Here is a 25,982-nt window from a genome sequence, read left to right as displayed (position 1 = left end):
CACTGATAGGACGGGCAGAATTATCTCTAGACAATATAATCCTCTTTCGTTGACTGAAGCTAATATGCTGCGTAGCCAGTTGACCTCTCCTTCGGAAGGAGGAACAAAATGGGCTGCAGCTTTTTGTAAACTGGTTCTGCCTACGAACGCTGCACTGAGAGATGTACGTATATGTCTTTTAGCGCGTGTGACACCGGGAGATTTGCAGGTTCTTGAGAGGCAGGCTAACACTGCAGATTTGAGGGACAGTTACCCTTTCTCCCCCATTTCTCAACGTGTGTGGGATCCACTTTACTTGATGTACCCTTCGGGTACCTCCGGGGCCCTCTACCAAGGCTATGGGTGAAGTAGGGCGTGAGAAGGCGGAAAACCCTGCCAAGTATTTTGAACGTGTTCGCCTCTTATGGGAGGCTGAGACGGGTGAATATCCGTTGTCGGGCACACAACAGTCTCTGATGAAGCAGGCAATTTACAAAACCCGACCAAAAAAGATACAGGATGCATTAGACGGCATTGTGGACCCAGACTCATTGTCTCTGGAGAGCTGGGGAAAGCATTTGTGCCATTTTTTAAACCGCTGTGATAAGAGGCAGGAGGAAGAAAATAAACAGGATGAGGACCTTGATCGAGAAATAAAAAAATATGCAGCTGCGAGTGTTGAAGGAACAACTTGAGAAACAAGAGAAGGACGGTTCAAGATTACAATTGACACAAAATGAGGATCGGCAAAGTAACTCTTTTTACTATAATGGCCAGGGAAGCCGTGTGCAGGGCCGTGGGAAAGGCAGAGGTAAAACTTCAAACAACAGGAATCAATTTTATGTATATTACAATCCATATCAAAACTACCAATGTTATGTGTGTAATCAGTATGGACACAGCTCGAAACTGTCCTAGATTTATATCACAGGCTAGTTCACTGCCATTATTTCAACAGACAACCCCGGCACTGCCCCCCCCCCAAAACCACTACCAGCTTTGACATATGGGGAACCCCAAAATAATGCAGGTCATACATACTATCAGGCACCGAACCCACATTTTTTGCCTTCAGCGCAGAATAGTCAACCATAAATGAATCGAGTTGTATATCCCTAATAGGGATGCTGGGACTCCACTGAGGAGGGTGAACCATCCATTTAAACCGTTAAAGAATTGACACTTATGAGCTATAACCACATTGAAATTGCATAGTTTGATTGCATTTTTATCTTCTGTTCATGTGAAAGTCACGGACAATAATAGGTAAAGTAACAACTCTGTTACAGGTAACTAAAGATTGTGTTGTTATTTCTGTCTTCAATTGCATAGGGTGTGGAATTAAATAAATTCTACTTCTTCCCACTCCTTTTTAGACAAGTAAACACTGCCCACTTTGTGCAGTGTATTGTATACTGTTTGTACCTAGCATTTCTACAAAGTCATAGTTTAAGTCAGTGGTTCTTAACCGGGGGTGCGAGAATGGTTCCTAGGGGGTGCGAGGATACCCTGGGGGAAATTTACAATTTTTCGGGGATAATGGTCGGGTAACACGAAAAAGTGAAAAATTCTGGAAATCAAGAAGTCATTGTGTTAATTGGCATTAGGGATAATGCTAATTAAGCCTTATAGCTGTAAAGTAAACCACTTATTATTATAATAATTATTTAGGGTTAGGGTTAGGGATGCGAGAACTGATTGGTGAATTGAATTGGGTGCGAACAAGGAAAAAGGTTAAGAACCACTGGTTTAAGTGATTTTCACCTTGTTTTTATCTTATTTTCTGTTTTTTCATTTGATTGATTGATGTATAGTTTACATGTTTGAAACAAACTTATTCATTCATTCATTCCCCTCCCCTTTCACACACCCTCCAGCTAACTGTGTTTCTCTCTATTTTCTTTCAGCCGATACGTATGGCTGGTTGGTTTTGTCCACAAGTTGTATTTTATTTTATTTCCTCTAGCTGTTGGTATTTTATTTGAATAACATTCCATTTGTTATGATTCCATTGGTGACAATAAACGTCAATAAAGGAGATTATTAACTCCATAAGAAATCAATGAACCTGGACTGAGTCATAGTGGCATCATTCAGCAAATCTTTTAGAATAGAATATAATAGATCTTTATTGTCATTGTCACACATGTACAACGGAATTTAAAAAGTGCCAACCGATCAGCGCATGAGATAAAAAATAAATAAATAGAATAAATAGTTTAAATTTTGCGGAACTGATGAGTGATCAGTTAAGGACTTTCTAGTGACATAAGCACTGGCTATACTGTATCTCCTGATAAGACCTGATACATTTTACTATTAATTTGTCCGATTGAAACCAATACACATACAGTTACTATACAGGGTCCATGTATCTAATACTACTCAAAAGTATTCAAAGCATTTGTATTTTTCTTCTGTCTCGTTCATTCATTCGTATATTTCTATTTCTTCTACCAACCCCCACGCCCCCACGCCCCAACCCCACTGCTTCACTAATCTCCACTTTATGTCTTTCTCTCCTGATGAGTGAGTAAAAGCAAATTTGGTCATTGTGATTTGAAACTTTTGGTGGACATAAGAATTGGGATGACAACAAACTGTGGGTTAGTAGATATTCAATTTATGCTCAATTATAAAGCTGCGATGAGTAGCTTCAATGGGTGACTGCTAGAAAGAGAAATTACAGGAGCTTGGTTGCATTAGGGAAAAGGTGCTCTAATATAGGGCATTGTTGGGCGGAATAAACAAATGGTGACTTTTTAATGCATGATATTCTATTTGTAATACGTTAAATGTTGAAAACAGTGGGGCATATGTTATACAAGAGTGTTGTAATATTTTTGAATATGCTGACCTGATATGTAAAGGAGGTTATGGGTTTGTTGTTATGTGTCGGGATTATTTTATTTTGTAATTGGTTGTGCTTGGACAAGGACATGATATGCAAAGAGTTGAAGTGGTGGTAATTTATTCACCATACATAAAAGTGCTTGACACTATAGATCAGCGGTGGCCAACCAGCGGCTCGCGAGCCGCATGCGGCTCTTTGGCTAGTTTCATGCGGCTCTTTTACGTTCATATCAACATTTGTGTTTATTTTTCGTGCGTATTTGCTTCGCTTGAGTTCAATATGGTATTTTGGTCAAACGCGCATGCGCGTGAGGTGAAATCCCGCAAAGGAGGAGGGACAAACAGAGCGATTGGTTTTGCTGGCTTTTTAATGAATGGCGACTGTGACTACGGGGGCCCATTAGGTCCAGAAAAGCTGACAAGACGCTTGCCAAAATGGCAAGGAAAAAATGCACAGCTAAACGAATATATGACGATGAACACAGGACGTTTTTAACAGAGTTAAAGTTGTTTTTTGTTGAACGCTATGGCAAGCCATTCTGCCTGATATGTCGGACGTCATTGGCGCATTTAAAAGCTTCAAATGGTCAGCGCCACTTCAGCTCACTTCATGCCAATATCGATAAGGACTTTGCAAAAGGGACTGAATTTCGCAAGCACAAGTTTGGAGACTTTGAAAAGTCAGGCAGAAAAATAGGTAGTTTTTCAAAAAAATTACGAAGCACTCAGAGACTGTCACACTTGCATTGTTTCAACTGGCATGGAACATTGCACGGGCTAAAAAGCCATACAGTGAAGTGGAGTTCGTTAAAATATGCCTCCGTGACGTTATTGAAATCTTGTCTCCTGAAAACGACGAACTCAAACGAATGGTCTGTCCCGCCACACATAGTAAGTGAAAAAAACTTATTATGTTTTTGTTTGTGGAATTTGTTGAACTGAGAGTTTGTCTGTGTGAGACAATGCACACAATGTTCATTGTTGAAAATGTGGTCTTTGGTCTGTGGTTTTAGTACTGTAGGAGTCAATTTGTCATTATCATGTTGGTGCGTGACATAATAATGTCACACAATAAATTTGGCTGAGCAGAGGTGTGTGTGTGTGTGTGTGTGTGTGTGTGTGTGTGTGTGTGTGTGCGTGTGCGTGTGCGCGTGCGTGCGCGTTTGTGTGCGTGTGTGTGTGGGGGGGGGGTGTTCATGTGTGCTCATGTGTATGATGTGGCTCTTTGCGATGACACAGTGAAAAATGTGGCTCTTAGTCTCTGACTGGTTGGCCACCCCTGCTATAGATGTTGTGGAATTCTGAATGCAAACATTTTTAACTTTTGGGGGTAGTAGGAGAAGTTTTGAATGTGAGAGTCTGCTTTAATAGCATGACTCTCGGTAAGAACTTTGCCAAAGTCGAGGATGACCAACTGTAGTTTTGAGATTTGGGGTTGTGGCAATCTCTGAGATATGGCCTTGCAACGAACGGCAAGGGCTTGGACAGTGAGCTGAAGGGTGATGGTTCTTTAGACAAAACATAGCAGGCAAGGGGTGGAAGTATTCGTTTGTTTGTAGGAAGGGGAACGAAACGTGATATTGTTAAGGAAATATGACTATTTGGTGTTGGTTTTTGTTTTGTTTTCAGTGGAAGAAGACCAATTTGCCTGTTTGGTATAGAAGGTTGCCGATCTTTTCTATAAGGTTTTATTTTGCATAAAGTGCATTGGGAATTTTCCCTATTACTATTTACCGGCTAAATATTGTAAAGAAGAATAAAGAAGACAACTGCTTGACTGGTTGGTCACATTAGATGATATTGATTGTGGGGGCTCAGTTTTTCGCGGCATAAGTTGGTTAACTGTGAAAAAAAACAAAAGATATCTGTAATGTCATTTTAGATTTGACAAATTATTTACCGATGTGGTGTTTTGTTTTATGTAACTGTTCATCTTGAACAGATACAGAATATAGAAGGTGTCAGGTACTATTGCGGGAGTACAGTTGAATGAGTCGACAACTTTCAAGGGCTATAAGTCAACGTTTATTGTATCGGTTTGATTGTGGATGTGTCGAATTCACTAACATGTTAGATTTTCTTAATTGAATTAGCAGAAGTGGGACTAAATACCATTTTGAGAAAACGTTAATTCTTGAGTCTGCAATTTTTCTTTTTCTTTTTCTTTCTCTTTTTATTGTGATTTTAACGATGGGTGATAAATTGTGCAGGAGTTTGTTTTCTTTGGAACTGTGTTTTGGAATTTAATATTTTCATGTTTCAGGTTTGAACTGATAAGTTCTCTATCCATGTTTTAAAATCTTTGAGTCAGTGAGACACTTAAGCAATTCGTGAGGGGTTGCTAAAGTAACAAAATAAAAAGCATTTAAGTATTATAGTGGAGATGAAAGTTTATGTTTAGCATTTGATGGACTAATTAGCTTGAATATAATACCATTTGTGATTTGACATCTACAACTTGTAACTTGTAATTGTGATTTGTAAGGATATCATTTTTATAACATGCCGGGTTGCTAACAAGGTCATCTCTGAGTTTTTTGACGTCACAGATCCAGCATTGTCTGCCGTGTCCAGTAGGAACCAGAGAAGCTACGTCACAGAGGCTGGAAGGGAAAAATCCTCTGACAGCAACAATAAAATTTGGCAGACGCCAGTTGAATTAAACATGTGGTATGACCAATTTGGGTGAAAATGAGGCGGATAAGCCACGAAAGGGGTTACAGTGAGGGATTGGCCACACCTATATGAGCGTGTGAAGGTGGATGCAATTGGACTATATGTATAAGGGACGGGCCCTAGAAATAACCCTAATTGGGGGTACCAACAAGCCCTTTTAACCCCTAGAGATGCAATGAGCTAACAGGCCTGATCTACCTGAACTCTCATTGCACTCATGGGGACTGATCTTATATTTTCCTCTTTGGAAACGCAATTGAACAATCAAATAATCCATTCTGAGAATGAATCTTTGTCGTTATACCCAAAAATAAGTGTTTTGGAGGGGAGGTCATTTACTCCATTAGTCCTGCAAGCGACACTCCTTTGGTTTCCTCCCCAGAGATAAGGTAATAGGTGACCAGAGTGGTCGACAGTCCGGCATCTGCCTTACATCGTCCAATGTCAAACCTCCAAGGTATAGGGTTGTATAATTAACAAACAGCAAGACAGGTAAACTTAAAATTTATTATTGGTGAAATTCGTGGACTGGATTCCCATCATAATTTCTAATTTTATTAAGTGACAGATTTGCTGAAATTTAAGGAAAAAAGATATTGTTCATTACTAATTGAAGAGTAAAGCAAGTGGAGTTTCTCATTATCTGAAGTTAGAGAATAAAAACAGAAGTCTTTGGAAAATTGTAAATGTTGTTTAACAATGTGGACGTGATATTTTTGGTTTATTTGTATTTTTTAACATTTGTTTGCGTGCATTTCTGTATGTATGTATATATTTTCTGATGTTAATTTTTACTGTTCTATAATACGACTCCCGCATTGGAGTTTCAGTGTTGGGGTCTGTCGTATAAATTAAAATCATGCTCTGGTGTGTCTAACTCGTTTACTGACATGTTGGAAAAGTGGTTCGGTAAGTGGTAAGGGGTAGTCACTAGTGTAAATTTTCTGGTTGGCTGGTCTTGGGAGAGTTTGTGTTTTGTGGTTGTTGCTGTGTTCCTTGCATTAGGGTCTTGATCATTGGACCTGTCGAGCGTGCAGTGGGGAATCATGGAGTAGTATAAGAGCAGGAACCTTGGCGCTGGGAGTTAGACCTTCTTCGACATCTCGCAGAAAGGGCTCCACAGCTGTGCATCGATCATTCTGGCATACATTAAACAGTTAAACTGTGAAGGCTGCCTCTTGGTAATTACTGTTAGCATATCAAGCATGAAAGATAAAGAACTGGGAACCAACCTAACAGGGCCCGGGTGAGAAGTATGCGGGTGAAGATCTTTCCTGGGATAGAGAGAATGTAATGCCTCTGTAGTTATTACAGACCATTTTATCACCCTTATGTTTCCAGAAGGGGAGAATGATGCCTCTGGTCTAGTCTTCTAGGGCGTGCTCGGTAATCCAGACATGGTTGATGATATGGGTGAGCCAGTCAATGATGTTGTCACCACCCGCTTTCATCATTTCCGCTGTGATGTTACCGATACCTGGGGCTCTGTCATTTCGAAGAGTAGCCAGGGCTTGCGAGACTTCTTCTTTTGTGATGGAGTCTGTGCTGCAGTTGTAATTTGCACTGGTATTTACGGATGATATGGTGAGAGCATGGTCCGTTTGGGGTGAGGGATGATGCAACAGATCACTGAAATGCTCCTTCCAGCGGCTGATACAGTCGACCTCGGAGTTCAGTATGTTGCCCTGCGCGTCCTTTACCAGGACTGCCTTCTGTTGGGGGCCTGTTTTTACTCTCCTCAGGGTCCGATACACTTGGGTGAAGTTAGTGTTTTCTGCAGCAGACTCCAGGCATTCTGCTTCTCCTTGCCAGAATTTCTCCCTGTCTGCTTGTATTGCTGTGTTCCATATACTATTCAGGCGACGATATTCTGTCATATCACCCCTGAGACGTGCAGCTCTGCGCAGTTCTATGATTTCTAGTGTTGTTGGTGATATCCAGGGACGCCTGGGTGTGTGGTGGGTGCGTCGGATGGACTCGGCGGTTGCTTGGCTTATTGAAGACACGAAAAGGTCCCAGTTGGTAAGTTCTTTCTTGGCCAGGGTCTTATACCTGTTGGTGATGGAGCGGGTAAACACTGAGGTGATGGTTGGGTGTTGAAGATGGGAAGATCTCAGTCGAGCTGTTATCTGTGATGATGGGATGGCCTTTAATTTCAGTCTCAGCTGGGCTACCAGTAAGCGGTGGTCTGTGTTGCCTAGCTGGGCCTCACAATACACACGGCAGTTGGTAACACTGGATTTCCAGCGACTGGAGATGAGTATATGATCTAGGGCTTATGGATTTTGCCATCATTGCTGTACCATGTCCATTTGTGTATATTCTTCCAGGGGAACCATGTATCCGCGATAGATAGACCTCCAGCATTGCATAGGTGCTGGAGACGGACTCCGTTGTTGGTGATGGGATCTGGGGATTCTGGGCCAATGACGTTTTTGGTCTGCGGGTCTCTTGAGGTGGAGGAGACAGTGGCGTTAAAATCTGCAAGCACAATAATGTCATGTAGGGGTATCTGCTGGATGACCTGATGTAGTTGATCAAAGAAGGCATTCTTTGCCCGGTCGTCTGCGACCTCAGTTGGTGCGTCGGCGACAACGACTGACATCCTGCCGTGTTGGTGTTGGAAACGGGCAGTTAGTAGTCGTTCGCTGACTGGGGTCCATCCGATAAGGGATTTCCTAACCTGACACGGCATTGCTAGGGCGACGCCATATAGCCCTCTGTTATCTTTTGGGCCGCTCCAGATGTAGCTGTGGTCACCCTCTTTTTTCTCACCGCTATCGCACCAGCGTGATTCACAGAGTCCCGTGATGGAGATGTTGTATCGAGACAGTTCACGAGATAGAAGAGTGGCGTGACCTGTTCGTCGAAGTTTTTGCACATTCCATGTAGCAACACGGAAGGGATGTCGGAGATTGATGGATTGTAGGTCAGGGACGGGCGGGGGTCGATACCTTGGGTCATTCCGGCTATTTCTGATTGGTTTCGTAACAAAAGGGGTTTTCTCTGGAGCAGGTTGTTAGCCCACTGTAAGATAGCCAGCTGGGGGGGGCTGCCCCCTTGGGGCCTGCTGGCCTGCCCTGAACCATTCTTCTTCGGGCCCCTCGCCTGAGACCAGTTTGTCATGGGAGGCCCTACCAGGAGCTGAGAGCTCCAGACAACATAACTCTCAGGGTCATAGGGACGCGCAAACCCCTCCACCACGATAAGGTGATGATTCCCGGAGAGGACAATGCTTCGGGCCAGTCTAAATTTAGACGCAGGCCGGATATGGCCCGCGGGCCGGACTTTAGACATGCCTGGTGTAACGTCACTGGATGTGCCGTTTTGTTTTCACGGTGCCTGTTACCGTGAGTCCACTTCGACAGTTACAGACCATGTAGGGGAAATTCCATTTGATGCTTCTGAAAAGCGAAAATCCTCTTCCTACTGAAAAAATCCCGCTTCCTGCTAATGTAGCAGGATGACATAAAAAAGTGGCCAGCGACAATGTACAGTTGCACGTTTGCAATCTTTCTGAACTCTGTCGCTTCAGATGCTGGGACAATGACTGGACAGTCAACGAAGCCCAGCTGGACAGTGTACCAATGCCTTTTATACTTCACTGCTAGTTATAATAATAATAATAATAATAATAATAATAATGATAATAATAAATTGTATATATATTGCACTTGGAATTTCAAAGTGCTACAGAAATGCTTTTTTAAAAAGAAATATCTTAAGACTGTTTTTAAAAGAGTCAACCAACTGTGGTACTCTCAGGTGGACTGGGAGGGCATTCCACAGTTCGGGGGAGACAGAGCAGAAAGCCCGGTCTCTCATGGAGCGGAGGTTTGTTTTGGAGGTTTAGAGGAAGTATATGTTTCTCTTTCGTGTAACGTCAGAGTTCCAACTTGGTGTCATGGAGCCACGCCAGCATCTCTGGTCCCAGGTCAAAGAGGCCGGCCTCCGAGGGTGGTCTATATAGGGGGCAGGTGTTGATGATGTGGTTGGCTGTCTGCTCGGGGTCACCGCACTCACATGCCGCACTGTCTGCCAGTCCCCACTGCCGCATAGACGTGTTGAAGTGCCCAACACCAGTGTGGTCCACTGCTGGCGAGGTAGTTCGTCTCCTCCTATGGCGCCGTCTCCTGGCTCCCAGATGTAACGGTGCATGAGGGAGGGTCCAGCTGCCTCCCACTCCTGCTTCCAAGCTGCTGTCAGCCAAGCATATCTGGAGATGTCCTCAGTTAAAAGAAAAGTTAAAGTCCCAATGATTGTCACACACACAACTGGGTGCGGTGAAATTTGTCTCTGCATTTAACCCATCCCCGAAGGGAGCAGTGAGCAGCAGCGGTGCCGCGCCCGGGAATCATTTGGTGATCTAACCCCCCAATTCCAACCCTTTATGCTGAGAGCCAAGCAGGGAGGCAATGGGTCCCATTTTGTATAGTCTTTGGTATGACCCGGCCGGGGTTTGAACCCACAACCTTTCAGTCTCAGGGTGGACACTCTACAACTAGGACACTGAGGGATGGAATTGAGCATCTCTTGTGCTACCATGTTGTAGGGGTGGCGCGCCTTGAGTCTGCTTGGTGGAGCTGGAGTTGTTGTGGTGCTGTGCAGGATGTGCCAGTTGTTATTTTTTGCCTTCCTGGCGAAAACGAGGGTGGCAGCCTCTCGACGAAGGTTGGCCGGCGCTATTCCCGCAAGGACAGGCAAGAGCAGGGGTGGGCAAACTACGGCCCGCGGGCCACATCCGGCCCACGGGACCGTTTAATCCGGCCCGCCAACCCTGAACAAATTGTATTATTCAAAATTTTTTTGGGTCATTTTGCCTGCAATGACTGCGTTTCCCCAGTAGATGGGGAACCGCTCGCCTGCGCATTTACTACCGGAAGCCGTGTCAGAAAGCTCGGTGCACACTCACAAGTGCGTGTACGTACTCAGTAGTACGGACATGGCGCACTCGCGCTCTATTTGTGGCAGTGCCGAATTTAGAGCGTGGGCTGTGACGACAGCATTCTTGTAATTCGCGCGCTGAGCTTTCAGATACAGTTTTACGCTAAAGCCACCCACAAACCTTCCCCTGGAATCCTTCTATTAAAATGAGTCGCCCAAGGAAAAGCAAGGTGGACACAGTGCCGAGAGTTTAAAAAAAGAGTGGCCAATTTGGCTTGACGTACGCGACGTGACGTTCAGCCACATGAACGTCAACATCAACCCGTCACAGATCGAGGTAAATGGACCAACACCTCGGATCTCTCCTAAGAATTGCCACAACAAATTCAACTCCAGACTATGACGCACTAGCAAAAAAGGGAGACCAACAACACTGTTCCCACTGAAAATGAAGGGGAGGCTCTCAAGTTTGTTGTAAAAAAATGCATTTTGAATATGATTTGTACACAGAGCAGGGATTGAAACTGGCGACCATTCTCATTTTCAAACAATGCAGGATGCTCAAGGACATTGATGCACCACCTGTTTGCGACTAATCTTAACCTGTAAAGTTCTTAAGGCTTACTTTAAGGAAGTGTTTCCCGTTTCCTCACCTCTGTTACCAGGTGTTTGTGAGTTAAAACTCTGCTCTGATTTTCAGATACCCCTCACCGTGTTGCCGTTTTGATTACTTTATTTGGATGTATGCTTTCACCGATTCTTCAAGATGATATATTTGGTCAGAATGTTTGCCGTTTGATGTGATCTCATAAGATAAACATCTTTCATTAATCTGACCTGCAGGCACTGAAGTGATGGAGACTGTTATTCATAATAACAGTGTCGTATTTTATGAGAATCACCGATAGCAGTTTTTTAGTGATTTTTTTTTTTTTTTTAATGCTGTTAATAAATGCATTTGTTTTCAAAAAACTTGTTTGGAATATCCATGCTTTACTACCTACTAAAGGCCAAAATCTTTTATGCAATGACCTTTACAGGTCGCTTATATTACTTCACACAAACACTACGTCCATCTGCTCCTGGTTCGGCCCTCCGGTCCAAATTTAGAACCCAGTTCGGCCCGCGAGTCAAAAGGTTTGCCCACCCCTGGACAAGAGAGACACAGGGGTGGGCTTCAGGCATCCTGTTATAGTTCGGAGGGCGTTGTTAATTGCCACATCTACCTTTTTGGCATGGGGGCTTCTGTTCCAAACTGGGGCACAGTACTGTGCTGCAGAGAAGACCAGCGCTTGAGTTGATATCCGAAAGGTCTTAGCAGAGGCTCCCCACTTTGTTCCAGCAAGGCGGCGGATCAGTGCAACCCTGGATGTCACCTTTGCCTTCAGTTCTTCAAGGTGTTGTTTGAAGGATAGGGTCTGATCCAGACGCACGCCAAGGTACTTCGGGGCTTGTTGAACCTCCAGGCGTTTGCCCTCAATGCTCACTTCAAGTTCTCTCCTTGCTTCCCTGGTGCTGAGATGGTATGACGCAGCAACAGTCTTTCCAACGCTGAGCTGGAGATGACACTTTTGAAGGTATACTACCATGGTGCGCATGTCTTCATTCAGGCCGTCTTCTGTTTGATGTTTGATGAGCGGAGACTCTGTGTGGTAGACTGGAGAGTGACCAGTTCCTTAAGGTAACGGGGGTGCGTTGCCGTGGATGCATTGATGAGTTAATAGGGAGATTTTATATTCAGTCCGAAAGGAAATGGGAAGCCAGTGTAGTGATTGGAGGATGGGTGTGATATGGTCGTATTTACGTACTCTCATCAGGATCCTAGCGGCGTTGATTTGGATATATTGGAGCTTTTGAAGGCTCTCGCCAGTGATCTCGATGAGAAGTGCGGTGCAGTAGTCGAGCCTGGAGGAGGCAAAGGCGTGGACGAGTTTTTCCGCATCCTGCAGTGACAGGGTGAGGCGGAGTTTGGCTATGTTTCTGAGGTGAAAAAATTATGTTTTGCACATGTGTTTGATGTGGGCCTTGTAATTGAGGTGGGGGTCCATTCGCGCGCCAAGTTTGGTAACGACGGATGACAGCGGGATGCCCTGACCAAAAAAAGTGATGGGTATTGGGGATGATTTGGCCTGGTGTGGAGTGCCGATGAGGATGGCTTCTGTTTTGCAGCTGTTTAATTGCAGGAAGTTTTCTTTCATCAACGCCTCTATTTCCTCCAGGCAGGTGGTGAGTGCAGTGGGGGTTGAATTAGGCGTTTGGTCCAGTTTTATGTTGAGCTGTGTGTCATCAGCATAGCAATAGTAGGAAAAACCATGCTTGCTGATGGCTCGGCCGAGGGGTAACATGTACAGGGTGAACAGGGTGAGACCGAGTACAGATCCTTGGGGGACACCACAGGTGACAGGCTGGGTCCGGGACTTTGCACCTCCCAAGGATACGCACTCGGTTAGTTCGGAGAGGTAGGATATGAACCAGTCCAGAGCGGTGTTGCGGAGTCCGATGGTGGAGTGAAGTCGGTTAATGAGGATGGTGTGGTCGATGGTCTCAAAGGCAGCTGTGAGGTCCAGGAGGATGAGGATGGAGGGAGAGCCGGCATCGGCTGCCATAACTGCACAGACACTGTCACAGTGGACAAACCCATACGGATATACCCCAACCAGAAGCCCTGGATGACCCGGGAGGTCCTTCGGCTGCTGGAGGAGAGGGACACCGCCCTGTCCCTCAGGTCTGAGGACGGGGCTCTCTACAGCATAGCCAGAGCCAACCTGAGGAGAGGCATCAGAGAGGCCCAGCTTGCCTAAAAGAAGAGGATTGAGGATCACCTGGACAGCAACAACAGCAAGCAGGTGTGGCAGGGAGTCCAGCATCTCACCAACTACAGAACCACCATCGGAGCTGCTGAAGGGGACGCCTCACTGGCAGAGGTCCTCAATACCTTCTTTGCCCGGTTCGAGTCCGAGCCATCTGAAGCGGCCACATCACATCCCACAGACCGCAGCAGCTTCACCCTCACAGTGAAGGAGCACGAGGTGAGGCGCACGCTGCGGACCATCAACTCGAGGAAGGCTGCGAGTCCTGACGGCGTCACTGGGCGTGTCCTGAAGGACTGCGCAGATCAGCTGGCTGGAGTCTTCACAAAGATTTTCAACCAGTCCCTTACCGAGTCCACCGTCCCATCCTGTTTAAAATCCTCCACTATATTCCCCCTGCCCAAGAAACGCCACATCACCAGCCTCAATGACTACCGGCCAGTCGCACTCACCCCGGTGGTCATGAAGCGCTTTGGAAAGCTGGTACGGGGTCACATCACAGCACTCCTGTTCAGAGGTTTTGACCCCCACCAGTTTGCCTACAGGGCAAATAGATCCACAGAGGACGCAGTAGCTACAGCCCTCCACGCTGCACTGTCCCACCTGGAGCAGCCGGGGAGCTATGTGCGGATGCTCTTCGTGGACTTTAGCTCTGCTTTTAACACCATCCTCCCCCACAGACTGGTGGACATACTGGAGGGCCTGGGACTTCCACATAATACTTGCAGGTGGATTAAGAGCTTCCTGACGGGTCGCAGCCAGAGGGTGAAAGTGGGCCGTCATACCTCTCAGTCTTGGTACCGGCTCCCCACAGGGCTGCGTACTGAGCCCACTGCTTTACACGCTCTACACACATGCATGCACCCCCGCCCACCGCAGTAACACCATCGTGAAATTTGCGGATGACACAACCGTGGTGGGGCTCATCTCAAAGGGGGATGAGTCTGCCTACAGGGACGAAGTGGTCCAGCTATCGGAGTGGTGCGGAGAGAACAATCTGCTCCTAAATACGGCTAAAACCCAAGAACTGGTCATTGATTTTAGGAGGAAAAATAAAACGGACATTCCACCACTTATCATCGACGGGGTCTGTGTGAAGAGGGTGTCCTCCTTCCGCTACCTGGGAGTCCACATCGAGGAGGACTTCACCTGGGGCGTGAACACCTCTGAGCTGCTTAAAAAGGCCCAGCAGAGACTCTACTTTTTAAGGGTGCTGAGGAGGCACAGCATTACACAGAGACTGCTGGTGTCCTTCTATCGCTGCTCCATAGAAAGCACTTTAACGTACTGTATATGTGTTTGATACTCCAGCTGCACTGCTGCTCAGAGGAAAAAGCTCCAAGGGGTCATCAACACAGCACAGAAGATCATTGACTGCCCTCTCCCTACACTGGAAGACCTACACAGAACCCGCTGTCTCAAAAAAACACAGAACATTCTGAAGGACACTTCCCACCCTGGCCATTCCCTTTTCGAACTGTTGCCATCAGGCAGACGCTACAGATTAATTAGGTCGAGGACTAGCAGATTCGCCAACAGTTTTTACCCTACAGCGGTAGTCACATTGAATGCAGCTAAACGTAAATGATTATGTCTGTGTATGTTCTTCTGTGGGTTTTTAGCTTGTTTTTTAAAATCTTTTTATTCTATTTATTCTATTTCTTTTTTATCGCATGCGCGGATCGGTTGGCACTTTCGTTGTACATGTGACAATGACAAATAAAGATCTATTCTATTCTATTCATAAGAATGTTGTTTGTGACCCTGACCAGGGCTGTTTTGGTGCTGTGTGCGGGGCGAAAACTAGACTGAAATTTTTCAGCGAGGTTATTGCTGCTGAGATGATGTTGTTAGTTGGGTGGCGATGATTTTCTCCAGGACCTTGGAGAGGAACGGGAGGTTGGAAATTGGTCTGTAATTTGCGTGGATGTCTGGGTCTAGAGATGGTTTCTTGTGACGAGGAGTAATGATGGCTGATTTCAGGGCTGACGAAACATGACCAGACAGTAGGGACAGGTTAATAGTTTTGGTGATCAGGGGGCGTATGGCTTGAATGTTCAGTTTAACAAGGGTTGTGGGAAGGGGGCCCAGAGCACAGGTGGAAGGTTTCACGCGACTGATGGTTTTCTCATCTTCATGCTGTGTAGTTGGGGAAAAGCAGTACAGAGGCTGGGGCGGTCCAGGCTGTGGGCTGGCAGTCAGAACGGATGGAGTGGGGGCGGCAGAGAGGGAAGAGCAAATATTATCCACTTTCGTTCTGAAGAACAAAAGGAAGTTGTTGCATTGTTCAGTTGTTGTTGTTCTGTTTGTGGGAGTTTGTGGTTTCAGGAAGTGAATTATTGTTGAGGAAAGCTGCTTCGATTTGCCGGGACTGTTTTTGATGATATTTGAGTAGAATTTTGCTTGTGCCTCCCTGAGGGACTTAGAGTAGGCCTTTTGATGGTCCCTGTAGGCCATTTTTTAGACTGTAAGTCCCAAGGCAATGAACCGCTGCTCCAGGACACCTCCAGCAGCCTTCATTCTCCGGGGCTCGCTGGTGAACCAGTGAGCTGATCGAGAAAAGGAGACAGTTCTAGTTTGTAATGGGGCATGGGTGTCCGGAACACTGCTCAGGGATGTGTTGTAGAATGCCACTGATTCAGTAGCAGATGAATGGGTGGCAGAGGAGAGATGATTAGTTAGTCAAAGTCTGCTTTATTGTCAATTTCTTCACATGCCAAGACATACAAAGAGATCAAAATTACGTTTCCCACTATCCCACGGTGACAAGATATAGTAGTACACAATATACATACAAGTAAACAACACAAAAAGTAAAAACAAGAAAGCACAAACAATGAATAAATAAGAGCGATGAATAAATAATAAATAAACAAATAACATAATAAATAAGAGGAGCAAAAATGTCACAATATAGCGCAAATGTACAGGACGTTACGCAGGAGGGGGGAGAGAGTTCAGGATCCTAACAGCCTGGAGTATGAAGCTGTTGGTGAGTCTGGTGGTGCGGGAGCGCAGGCTCCTGTACCTCTTCCCAGAGGGCAGAAGATCAAACAAAGAGTGAGCGGGGTGACTCACATCACACACAATCGTGGTCGCCTTGCGGGTGAGATGGGAGGTGTAAATGTCCTTCAGGGAGGGGAGTGAAGCACGAATAATCTTACCAGCTGTGTTCACTATGCGCTGCAGGGCCTTCATGTTGTATTCAGTGCAGCTACCACCCCACACAGCGATACAACTGGAGAGGACGCTCTCAATGGTGCCACGGTAGAATGAGGTCATGATGGCTGGAGGAGCACTTGCTCGCCTGAGTTTCCGCAGGAAGTACAGGCGGCGCTGAGCTTTCTTCGCCAGTGATGCAGTGTTGGTGGTCCAGGAGCGGTCCTCACTGATGTACACCCCCAGGAATCTGGTGCTGCTTACTCTCTCCACCACAGCACCGTCAATGGTCAGTGGCAGGAGTTGGGTGCGACCCTTCGGGAAGTCAACAACAATCTCCTTGGTCTTGTTGACGTTCAGCAGGAGGTTGTTGTCCCTGCACCACATGGCCAGAAGGTCGACCTCCGACCTGTATTGAGTCTCGTCGCCCTCTGTGATGAGACCCACCAGAGTCGTGTCGTCGGCATATTTCAGCCCGCGGTTGCTGCTGTAAGTTGCAGTGCAGTTATGTGTCAGCAGGGTGAAGAGCAGCGGACTGAGCACGCAGCCTTGGGGGCCCCCCGTGCTCAGCATGATGCTGGCGGAGATATTGTCGCCAACACGTACTACCTGAGGCCTCTGACAGAGGAAGTCCAGTAGCCAGTTGCAGAGGTAGGTACGGAGGCCCAGCTTGTCGAGTTTGCAGATGAGTCGCTGTGGTACAATGGTGTTGAATGCAGAACTGAAGTCCACAAACAGCAATCTCACATACGAGTCCCTTCTCTCCAGGTGGGTGAGGGTTGAGTGGAGGGCAGAGCAGATGGCATCCTCAGAGGACCGTTTGGCTCGGTACGCAAACTGGAAGGGGTCTATGGTGGGGGGGAGAATGGATCTGATGTGCTCCATGACAAGCAGCTCAAAGCACTTCATGATGATGGGTGTCAGTGCCACGGGGCGGTAGTCATTGAAGCAGGATGGAGCAGGTTTCTTCGGCACAGGTACGATGGTGGCAGCCTTGAAACATGATGGGACGATGGCCTGCTGCAGGGAAATGTTAAAGATGTCTGTGAAGACACCCATCAGCTCCCCAGCGCAGTCCTTCAGCGCTCGACCAGGGATGTTGTCTGGGCCCGCCGCCTTACGGGTGTTGATAGCAGCAAGCGTCCTCACGCTATCGGCAGAGAGGCACAGGGGCTGCTCGTGTGGAGGGGGAGGGGTCTTCAGCGGGCAAGTGCTGTTCTGAGCGTCGAAGCGAGCAAAGAAGCGGTTCAGATCGTTGAGCAGACGGATGTTGCCCTCACAGCTCTGCGGCGCGGGCTTGTAGTCCGTGATGGTCTGAATGCCTTGCCATAGGCCTGCCTGACAGCAGGGTCTTTGAAGTGGGCAATAATCTCGCAAGAGAATGCCCTCTTCACTTCCTTGATGTTCCGGGACAGGTCGGCCCTCGCTGTTCTCAAGCCAGCCTCATCCCCAGCTCTGAAGGCTTTGTCCCTGGCCCTCACCTGAGGACATCCCCTGTCAGCCATGGCTTCCAGTTTGCCCGAGTGACGATGCATTTTGTGTGGGTCACATCATCAATGCACTTCGAGATGTAAGAGGAAACAGAGTCAGTATACTCCTCTATGTCTGTCTGATTGTTGCAAGTGGCTGCCTGCTTAAACATTCCCCAGTCAGTTGTGTCAAAGCAGTCCCGAAGCGCATCAGAGGCACCCTCAGGCCACACTCTTACCCGCTTGCGAACCGGCCTGGATGCTTTCACTCTTTGTCTGTATGCGGGCATAAGCATAACAGTGATATGGTCAGAAAGCCCAATATGGGGGAGGGGGGTGGCTTTGAAAGCTCCTTTATGTGTCGTGTTGACCAGGTCCAGGAAGCTGTCACCACGTGTTGGAAAATTAACATGCTGGTGAAGCCTCGGAAAAACAGACTTTAGGTTAGCATGATTAAAATCCCCAGCGAAGATGGTGAAACCGTCAGGGTTTCCGTCTGACAACAACAACGTCTAACAACCATCTGTTGTTCACTGACAGCCTGGTACAGTTCACTAAGAGCCGTGATTTTGTCGCTTTCAATGTTGGAAGGCGGGATGTATACCGCGACTAGCAGAATCGCAGTAAATTCCCTTGGCAGGTAAAAAGGACGGCACTTAATGATCACAAACTCCGCCAATGGCGAGCAGTGCCTGCATACAACTACAGAGTCCCGGCACCCTTCGTCACGGATGTAGACACAGATTCCTCTTCTTCGCGATTTTCCCCCCTTTACAATGGCCCGGTCCGCTCGATAGCACGCTAGCTGCTCCAGATGCACAGCAGAGTCCGGAATGTTGACAGTCAACCAAGTCTCAGTGAACACGAGCACACAGCAGTTACTCACTGTCCAGTTCGTAGATCTCAGCAGTCGAATGTAATCCATTTTGTTGTCCAGCGATCGAACATTCGCCAGAAGAATGGAAGTCACGGCCGGGCGAGTTGGGTTGGCCGCTAGCCTGGCCTGGACGCGTCCGCGCTTGCCCCTCTTCTGCCTCCTCGCACACCGCTTCCGACGCTTTCTATCCGGGGGAAGAGTAGCAGGCAGGTCCGGCGTTGTTTCAAGCCGAAGTAGTCCGAGTTCCTTTAATGTTTCTGTTTCAAAGCTCAGAACGCTGCAAAACTCGCTTTTGCCGATGTCGAGTAGAACCTGCCTGCTGTACCTGTAGCACGACGTAGTAAGACGAGACGAACACGTAAAACTGTCGGACTCATAAACGAACAAAACACCGTTCGGGTGGGACAGGGAGAGGTCGCTGCGTGTGCACGCGCCGCCATCTTAGATTTGGGAGAGTTTATGCGTTTGAGGTTTCTGAAATGTATTTGCCGTTTTAGTTTGGGAGGAGGGGAAAGGCAGAGTCATGGCAATTACCTTGTGGTCAGACACTCCCATGTCATAGGCAACTAGGTTGCTGACCTGGGTGGTGATGTCGGTGATGACCAAGTCAAATGTGTGGCCCTTCATATGAGTAGGGACATGGACATGTGAGAGGTTGAGGTAGTCGAGAAGTTGCATGAATTTACGGGCAAACGGGCAGGAAGGGTTATCTACGTGGATATTTAAGTTGAAGATGAAGTGCAGAGTGTTGTGAGAAGGTCATGTATTTCTGAGATGAAGACTGAGTTTGGTTTGAGTTTGGGTGGCCGGTAGATGAGAAGTAGTGTCAAAGGAAAAGGTGGTTTACATTTAACAGCAAGGCATTCAAATGAGGTTGGTGAGGGGAGGGGAAGGGGTGTTATTTCTAGCTAATTTTTATGAAAAATGGCTAAGCCGCCGCCCACCCGACCAGTACTGCGGGCTTTCTGAGTATAGCTATATCCAGGTGGGCAGGCTATATTCAGGCTGGAATAAACCTCAGGCTGGTGCCAGGTTTCACAAAGACACATGACGTCGAAGCCCTTGTCCAGAATGTGTTCATTGATGAGTGGTGCTTTAAGTGTGAGTGACTGGATGTTAAAAAGCTCTATTTTGATTGTTGATAATGTGGTGAGTCTCTGAAGTGGAATGAGGACATGGAAATCCACTCCGCGTTTTCCATGCTGCTGCTGAGTTTGTGGCGCACTCACAGTGTTTCCGTTGGTATAAACAGTACATGCGACAGAGCTCTGATGACGTGGAACAGATGCGACGGAGCGCTCAGCTGAACAGATGGATGGTATGTTGTGATCGGTCCCAGAGTATACAAACTCACGGCGATTGCTTCTGTGTATATATCGTGGACGGGAGAAAAGACCAAGTTTTCTGATAATTGAAGCAGGCTGGAATTTCGTGATTTCTCAACTCCAGTTAGCGGGGGATGGAATATTTCGCCGGTCGGAGGAATGCAGAACTTTTTGACTGTTATGTTAGCCAGGCTAACCGGGATGCGTTGGTGGGGGCTGTTAGCAGGCAGCCGGTTGGTTGTGGAGGTTTATTGTGGTCCTAGCAACAGTGGCCTGGCCGCTTTAGCCTGCGAGTAGTGCTTTGAAGAGCCGAACAGCATCCTGTGGGAACTTGGAGGTGATCTAAGCTCCGGAGGAGAGTAGAGGACTGGAACCAGCTGATAATGCAGGAGGACAGGTAGGCAAAGAATGGCTTGCTGTTGCTGGTGGCCACAAGTTGCAGACAGTTGCTAAAGAGCAGCAAAAAAAAAAAACTAACTTTAATACTGATTAAAAGTTTAAAAAGAAAAGGATTAAAAGTAAGCTAACTCCGGTGGAGAAGCGGCGAACATTTAGCGCCTGCGTCCTCTCCAACCGAATCTCACAAGGCCCCGTGCTTCCTTTTGCCATTTATGCATTTATGCCTTTGCCAGTTATCAAGTTACGACAGCCATCAAAGGAATTTTGCTTACTTGTTGGATGCCGCCGCAGTGGAGTGAAGATGCTAAAGCATATCCCAGCTGACATCTGGCATAAAGCAGACTACACTCTGAACTGATTGCCAGCCAGTTGCAGAGCACAACACCGCAGGTCAATCCGGATTTTTAGGTGATTATATTTTGTGGAAACGTTCACATTCGTATCAACTCTTTGTATTCCAGCAACGAGAATACTCATCATTCACATTAATGACGTAGGAGCCATCGACAAGTATTATTGTCAACGGGTTTTTATTTTATTAATGGGTAGAAAAGACTCCCGGCCACCTCTCCACTTAAAATCCATTCTATAGAGCATTGTAGTGGTTAACTCCGACCACTTGATAGCAGAGTTGCCCTTGCTGGTTCGTAGAGAGGTGACGTAAACTGTAAGCCCAACCCAAATCAAGTCAAGTCAAGTTTATTAATATAGCCCTAAATCACAGACAAGTCACGTGCAAAATTTACAATTATTCTCAACAAATGGGAGAACAATTGCTCTTCGTGAGTGCGATAGAGCAAAACGATGGAGCGGATTTAGAGGAGATGGCTGTGACTACGTGAACCCAAGCTATTTTCAAATGGTGATAACTAAAGAACAGTATAAGTTAGAATCCATCCAGCTGAGAGACATAGTGTCTCCAGCGCGTCCTGGGTTGTCCCCGGGGGTCTCCTGCCGATGTGACATGCCCGGAACCCCCCCCTCCCCTAGTCCCTCACGGATGACCGAGCTTGTCACCCTACCTCTAAGGGAGAGCCCGGACACCCAGCGGAGGAAAATCATTTCGGTCTCTTGTATTCGGGATCTTGTTCTTTCGGTCACGACCCATAGCTCGTGACCATAGGTGAGGGTAGATCGACCGGTAAATCGAGAGCTTTATTACGACGGACCGGTACAAAGTCCGCATCACAGCAGACACTGCATCCATCCGCCTGTTGATCTCATACTCCATCCTACCCTCGCTCGTGAACAAGACCCCAAGATACTTGAACTCCTCCACTTGGGGCAGGATCCCATCCCCGACCTGGAGAGGGCATGCCACCCTTTTCCGACTGAGGACCGTGGTCTCAGATTTGGAGGTGCTGACTTTCATCCCGACTGCTTCCCACTGGGCTGCAAACCGCTCCAGTGAGAGCTGGAGATCACGGCTTGAAGAAGCCAACAGCACCACATCATCTGCAAAAAGCAGAGATGCAATGCTGAGGTCACCAAACCAGACACACTCAACACCTCGGCTGCGCCTAGAAATTTAGTCCTTAAAAGTTATGAACAGAATCGAGGAAAGCCTTGGCGGGGTCTAACCCTCACTGGAAACGAATCTGACTTGCTGCCGGAAATGCGGACCAAACTCTGGCATTGGTGATACAAGGACCAAACCGCCCTTATCAGTGGGCACCCCATACTTCCGAAGCACCCGCCCACAGAACTCCCCGAGGGACACGGTCGAACGCCTTCTCCAGGTCTACAAAACACATGTGGAATGGTTGAATGAACTCCCATGCACCCTCGAGGATCCTACCGAGGGTATAGAGCTGGTCCACTGTTACACGGCAAGGAAGAAAGCCACACTGCTCCTCCTGAATCTGAGATTCTACCTCCTGATGGGCCCTCCTCTTCAGCACCCCTGGATAGACCTTACCAGGGAGGCTTAGGAGTGTGATTCCTGTGTAGTTGGAACTTCTTAAAACGGGGGACCACCACCCCAGGCTGCCAATCCAGATGCACCGTCCACACAATGTTGTAGAGGCGTGTCAGCCAGGACAGTACCACAACATCCAGAGCCTTTAGGAAACTCAAAACTCCACCCCCTAACCGTAACCTTGATAGAACGCTTTTTTCAGCTTGACGACTTTCTTAACAACTCGTGTCCACCATCGGGTTCGTGAGTTGCCGCCACGACAGGCACTGACCACCTTACGGCCACAGATCCGGTCGGCCGCCTCAACAATGGAGGCACGGAACATGGTCCACTCAAACTCAATGTCCCCCACCTCCCTTGGGATGTGGGAAAAGCTCTGCCAGAGGTGAGAGTTGAAGCTCTTTCTGACGGGACATTCCCAGCAGACTCTCACAGTACATTTGTGTCTGCCAGGTCGGACTGGCACCTTCCCCCACCATTGGAGCCAACCCACCACCAGGTGGTGATCAGTTGACAGCTCTGCCCCGAGTGTCCAAAACATGTGACCGCAAATCCAATGACACGACTACAAAGTTGATAATCGAACTGTGGCCTCGGGTGTTCTGCTGCCAGGTGCAGACATGGACACCTTTATGTTTGAACATGGTGTTCATTATGGACAATTCATGTCGAGCACAGAAGTCCAGTAATAGAACACCGCTCAGGTTCTGATCGAGGGGGGGGGGGGGGGGGCGTTCCTCCCAATCACGCCCTTCCAGGTCTCACTGTCATTGCCCATGTGAGCATCGAAGTCACCCAGCAGAATGATCCAGAAGGTGCGCTCTCTGGCACTTCTTCCACCCGAAGGCGGTGGGAGGCTACCCTCTCGTTCACCGGACTGAACCCCAATGTGAGTTGCCCAGCCGGGGGGCAATAAGTATACCCACAACTGCTCGGCGCCTCTTGCCGTGGGCAACTCAAAAGTGGAAGAGAGTCCAGCCCCTCTCAAGAGGACGTACCAGAACTGAACTGTGTGTGGACTATGTCTAGTCAGAACTTTTCTGCCTCGCACACCAGCTCAGGCTCCTTTCCTGCCTGAGAGGTGATATTCCATGTCCCAAGAGCCAGCTTCTGTAGATGGGACTGCCAAGGTCCCTGCCTTTGGCCGTCGCCCAGCTCACATACTTTTTTTAATTAAAGGAGGGAGTCTAATCTTTCCATTAATACCATCCGTGTATATATAGCAATAGGACACAATATTCTGTATTCAAAGAGTTAAAGGGAGCGTAAACCGAGGATGGTTCATTTTTCACTAACGAGCCCAGGTTATGTATTTTTTCATCAGGAAAAAAAATAATTTTCTAATTATCCATTCATCTTGGAGAGATAACGAAACAATTAATGCCTTTTAAAATACCCACTTTTAATGAGGAATAGTGCCACACACCCCTCCCCTCCATGTCTTGATGATGTCACGGAAGGAAGAGATAACAATTTCCCCATTGTACAGAGAAAAACGTCCAAAAACAGTTGGCACCAACATTTACATGGACATCTCCACTTATGATGACTTCAACATATTACAAGGATTAGCCTCTCCTTGGCTGATTTAAGAGCAAGAAATGAGCAGCCTCTCTGGAGCCAAAGTGCCCTGTCACGTCTGTCTGGTTCCTTTCACTAGTCACCAACATACACAAACACGACGCGTTCCGAGAGGCTTTATGTAAGCAGAATTGTTCATATGTCGTTATATAATTGAAATTGGTAAGGATTCTTTTGGTTTACATTTCCCTTGAAGTCCAGGTATGGGGTACTACTTCTGCCGCCTATCCGAAAAAGAGGCCACTCTCAGCTGAAGGGTGGACCTCCTCGCTGAAAGTCTGGTGCCGGGAATCTTTCTCACATCAACTGCCCCAAAAAGCAATGACAAGTAGCCTGACCACAATGCAGGGAGTACGTGTAAGCAAAAAAGACAATGCATAATAATTAAATGTGGAAATTAAGGCAATTTAAAAAGTGACACATATCATTGAAAACCAACTTTTTTGCTTTTAAAATAAATTTCTTGTGTATGTGGAGTCTCCAGGGGTGTAGAAAAGTGTAATACATCCCTCCAGGTGCTGCAGAAATACTTTTATGATCTGTTTTTCACTCCGTTCAGATTTCTCCATTTTCTATTACGTATTTTTATCTATTACATCACATACATTGGAGCGGGACTAACCAAATAAGGTGTTGCCAAACAGTTTCACAAATCCACCATGTTTATCACTCGCACCGACTTTTGTAGTCCAAACAACTCAAGAATGTCGAAGTGGAAAGATCAAAATGTTCATGGTTGGATGCATCGATCCACACAAATTATTGCACCGTCCCCCAACATCAGAACCTCAATGAAGTGCCTGGTCAAATTTTCAAGCAGTGTTCCCACATCTGTGGGCAAAGTCCATTTTGTCAGTATAGAGTAGGATTCGCCGAAATACTTCGTTTCGTTGATGGTTCAGTTCCTTCAATCTATGGAAACAACGGACACAGTAAAGCGGTAAGCTTGAGATGACTCAAAAATAATAAACAGTATCTCACTTTCATATTATGCCCTCGTTTTCATAGCATTAGCATCAGACTTTCTGCTGATTTTAGAGCTGTGCGCTCTGTTTTCACTTCTTGTGGGTGTATTTTGAGTAGTTGTATCAGATGAATTGCATTGAACACAATAATGTGTTAAAAGCATTTGTTAGCATCTCGCTAACGCTAGGATTAACTTACTTCGTCGCTTGACTGCAGTGCTCGTTTACAAGACGTCCATAGCATTAGTGTCAGTCTTTCTGCTGATTATGAAGCTGTGCGCTCTATGTTTTCACTTCTTGTGGGTTTATTTTGAGTAGTTGTGTCAGATGAATTGCATTCTTTAGGTTCTCGCTAGTGCTAGTATTAGCTTACGTAATAGCTTGACTGCAGTGCTTGTTTACAAGACGTTCATAAATATTGAGAGGGGATTTATTTTATTACGTGTTATGCATGGACAAGCCTTCTGCCATTGATATCTTTTAATCAATCAAAATGTCTGCAGTGCAAGTAAAGCTACCTCGGCTAAAAAACTACAAATATGTCGATCGGAAAAGGAGGCGCACATCTTGCGGGCTGAAGGTTGTGGGGTGTGAAGTATCTCATTTGCATTTAAAGACACCGCACCAAAACGGCTTGCTCTAAGCCGCACCTCAGAACAAGTAGCAAAGATGTACCTGTGATGGTATCAAAACAAGGAATTCAGACGAAAGCATCGCTGTTCCACTTTATATAGACCACATCTGAATGAGTAAAACGTAAAACAGTAGAATTTATTACCGTGATACATGGGCCTTAAGAAAAAACACACACTTTTGCATTTGTTACAGCAGCAAAGTTTTGTGATGAAATCATTATTAATAAATGAACACTTTCAAAATCCAGTGAAGTGCGCTATGATAATTTGAATGGTTAAAACTCATGAGCGTGTGTGTGTGTGTCTGTGTGTGCGTGTGTGTGCGTGTGTGTGCGTGCGCGCGTGTGTGTGTGTGTTTCCAGCTGGCACATGTCATCCTGGAGGTTCCATTGCAGGTTCCGTTGATGTTGTTTCTTCTCCTGTGGTGAGTTTTTAAGTTTTTTTTAGGAGCA

At 46.7% G+C, this 25,982-nt stretch overlaps 1 protein-coding gene across 3 annotated transcripts in view; it reads left to right on the top strand.

Annotated features, from left to right (window-relative positions):
- The window catches only part of lama5 (laminin, alpha 5), a 380,553-nt gene that overhangs the window by 154,834 nt on the left and 199,737 nt on the right, over nucleotides 1-25,982 (top strand). For all 3 annotated transcript variants that reach the window (XM_037245878.1, XM_037245877.1, XM_037245876.1), the window contains one exon: nucleotides 25,893-25,954. In XM_037245878.1, the coding sequence (XP_037101773.1) occupies nucleotides 25,893-25,954 (62 nt within the window). The remainder of the gene's footprint in view (nucleotides 1-25,892; nucleotides 25,955-25,982) is intronic.

This window comes from Syngnathus acus, chromosome 2 (assembly GCF_901709675.1).
Source record: "Syngnathus acus chromosome 2, fSynAcu1.2, whole genome shotgun sequence".
In the NCBI taxonomy this organism is placed as follows: domain Eukaryota; kingdom Metazoa; phylum Chordata; class Actinopteri; order Syngnathiformes; family Syngnathidae; genus Syngnathus; species Syngnathus acus.
Note: the sequence above shows the minus strand (reverse complement) of the source record. Positions and strands in the feature narration are given on the sequence as shown.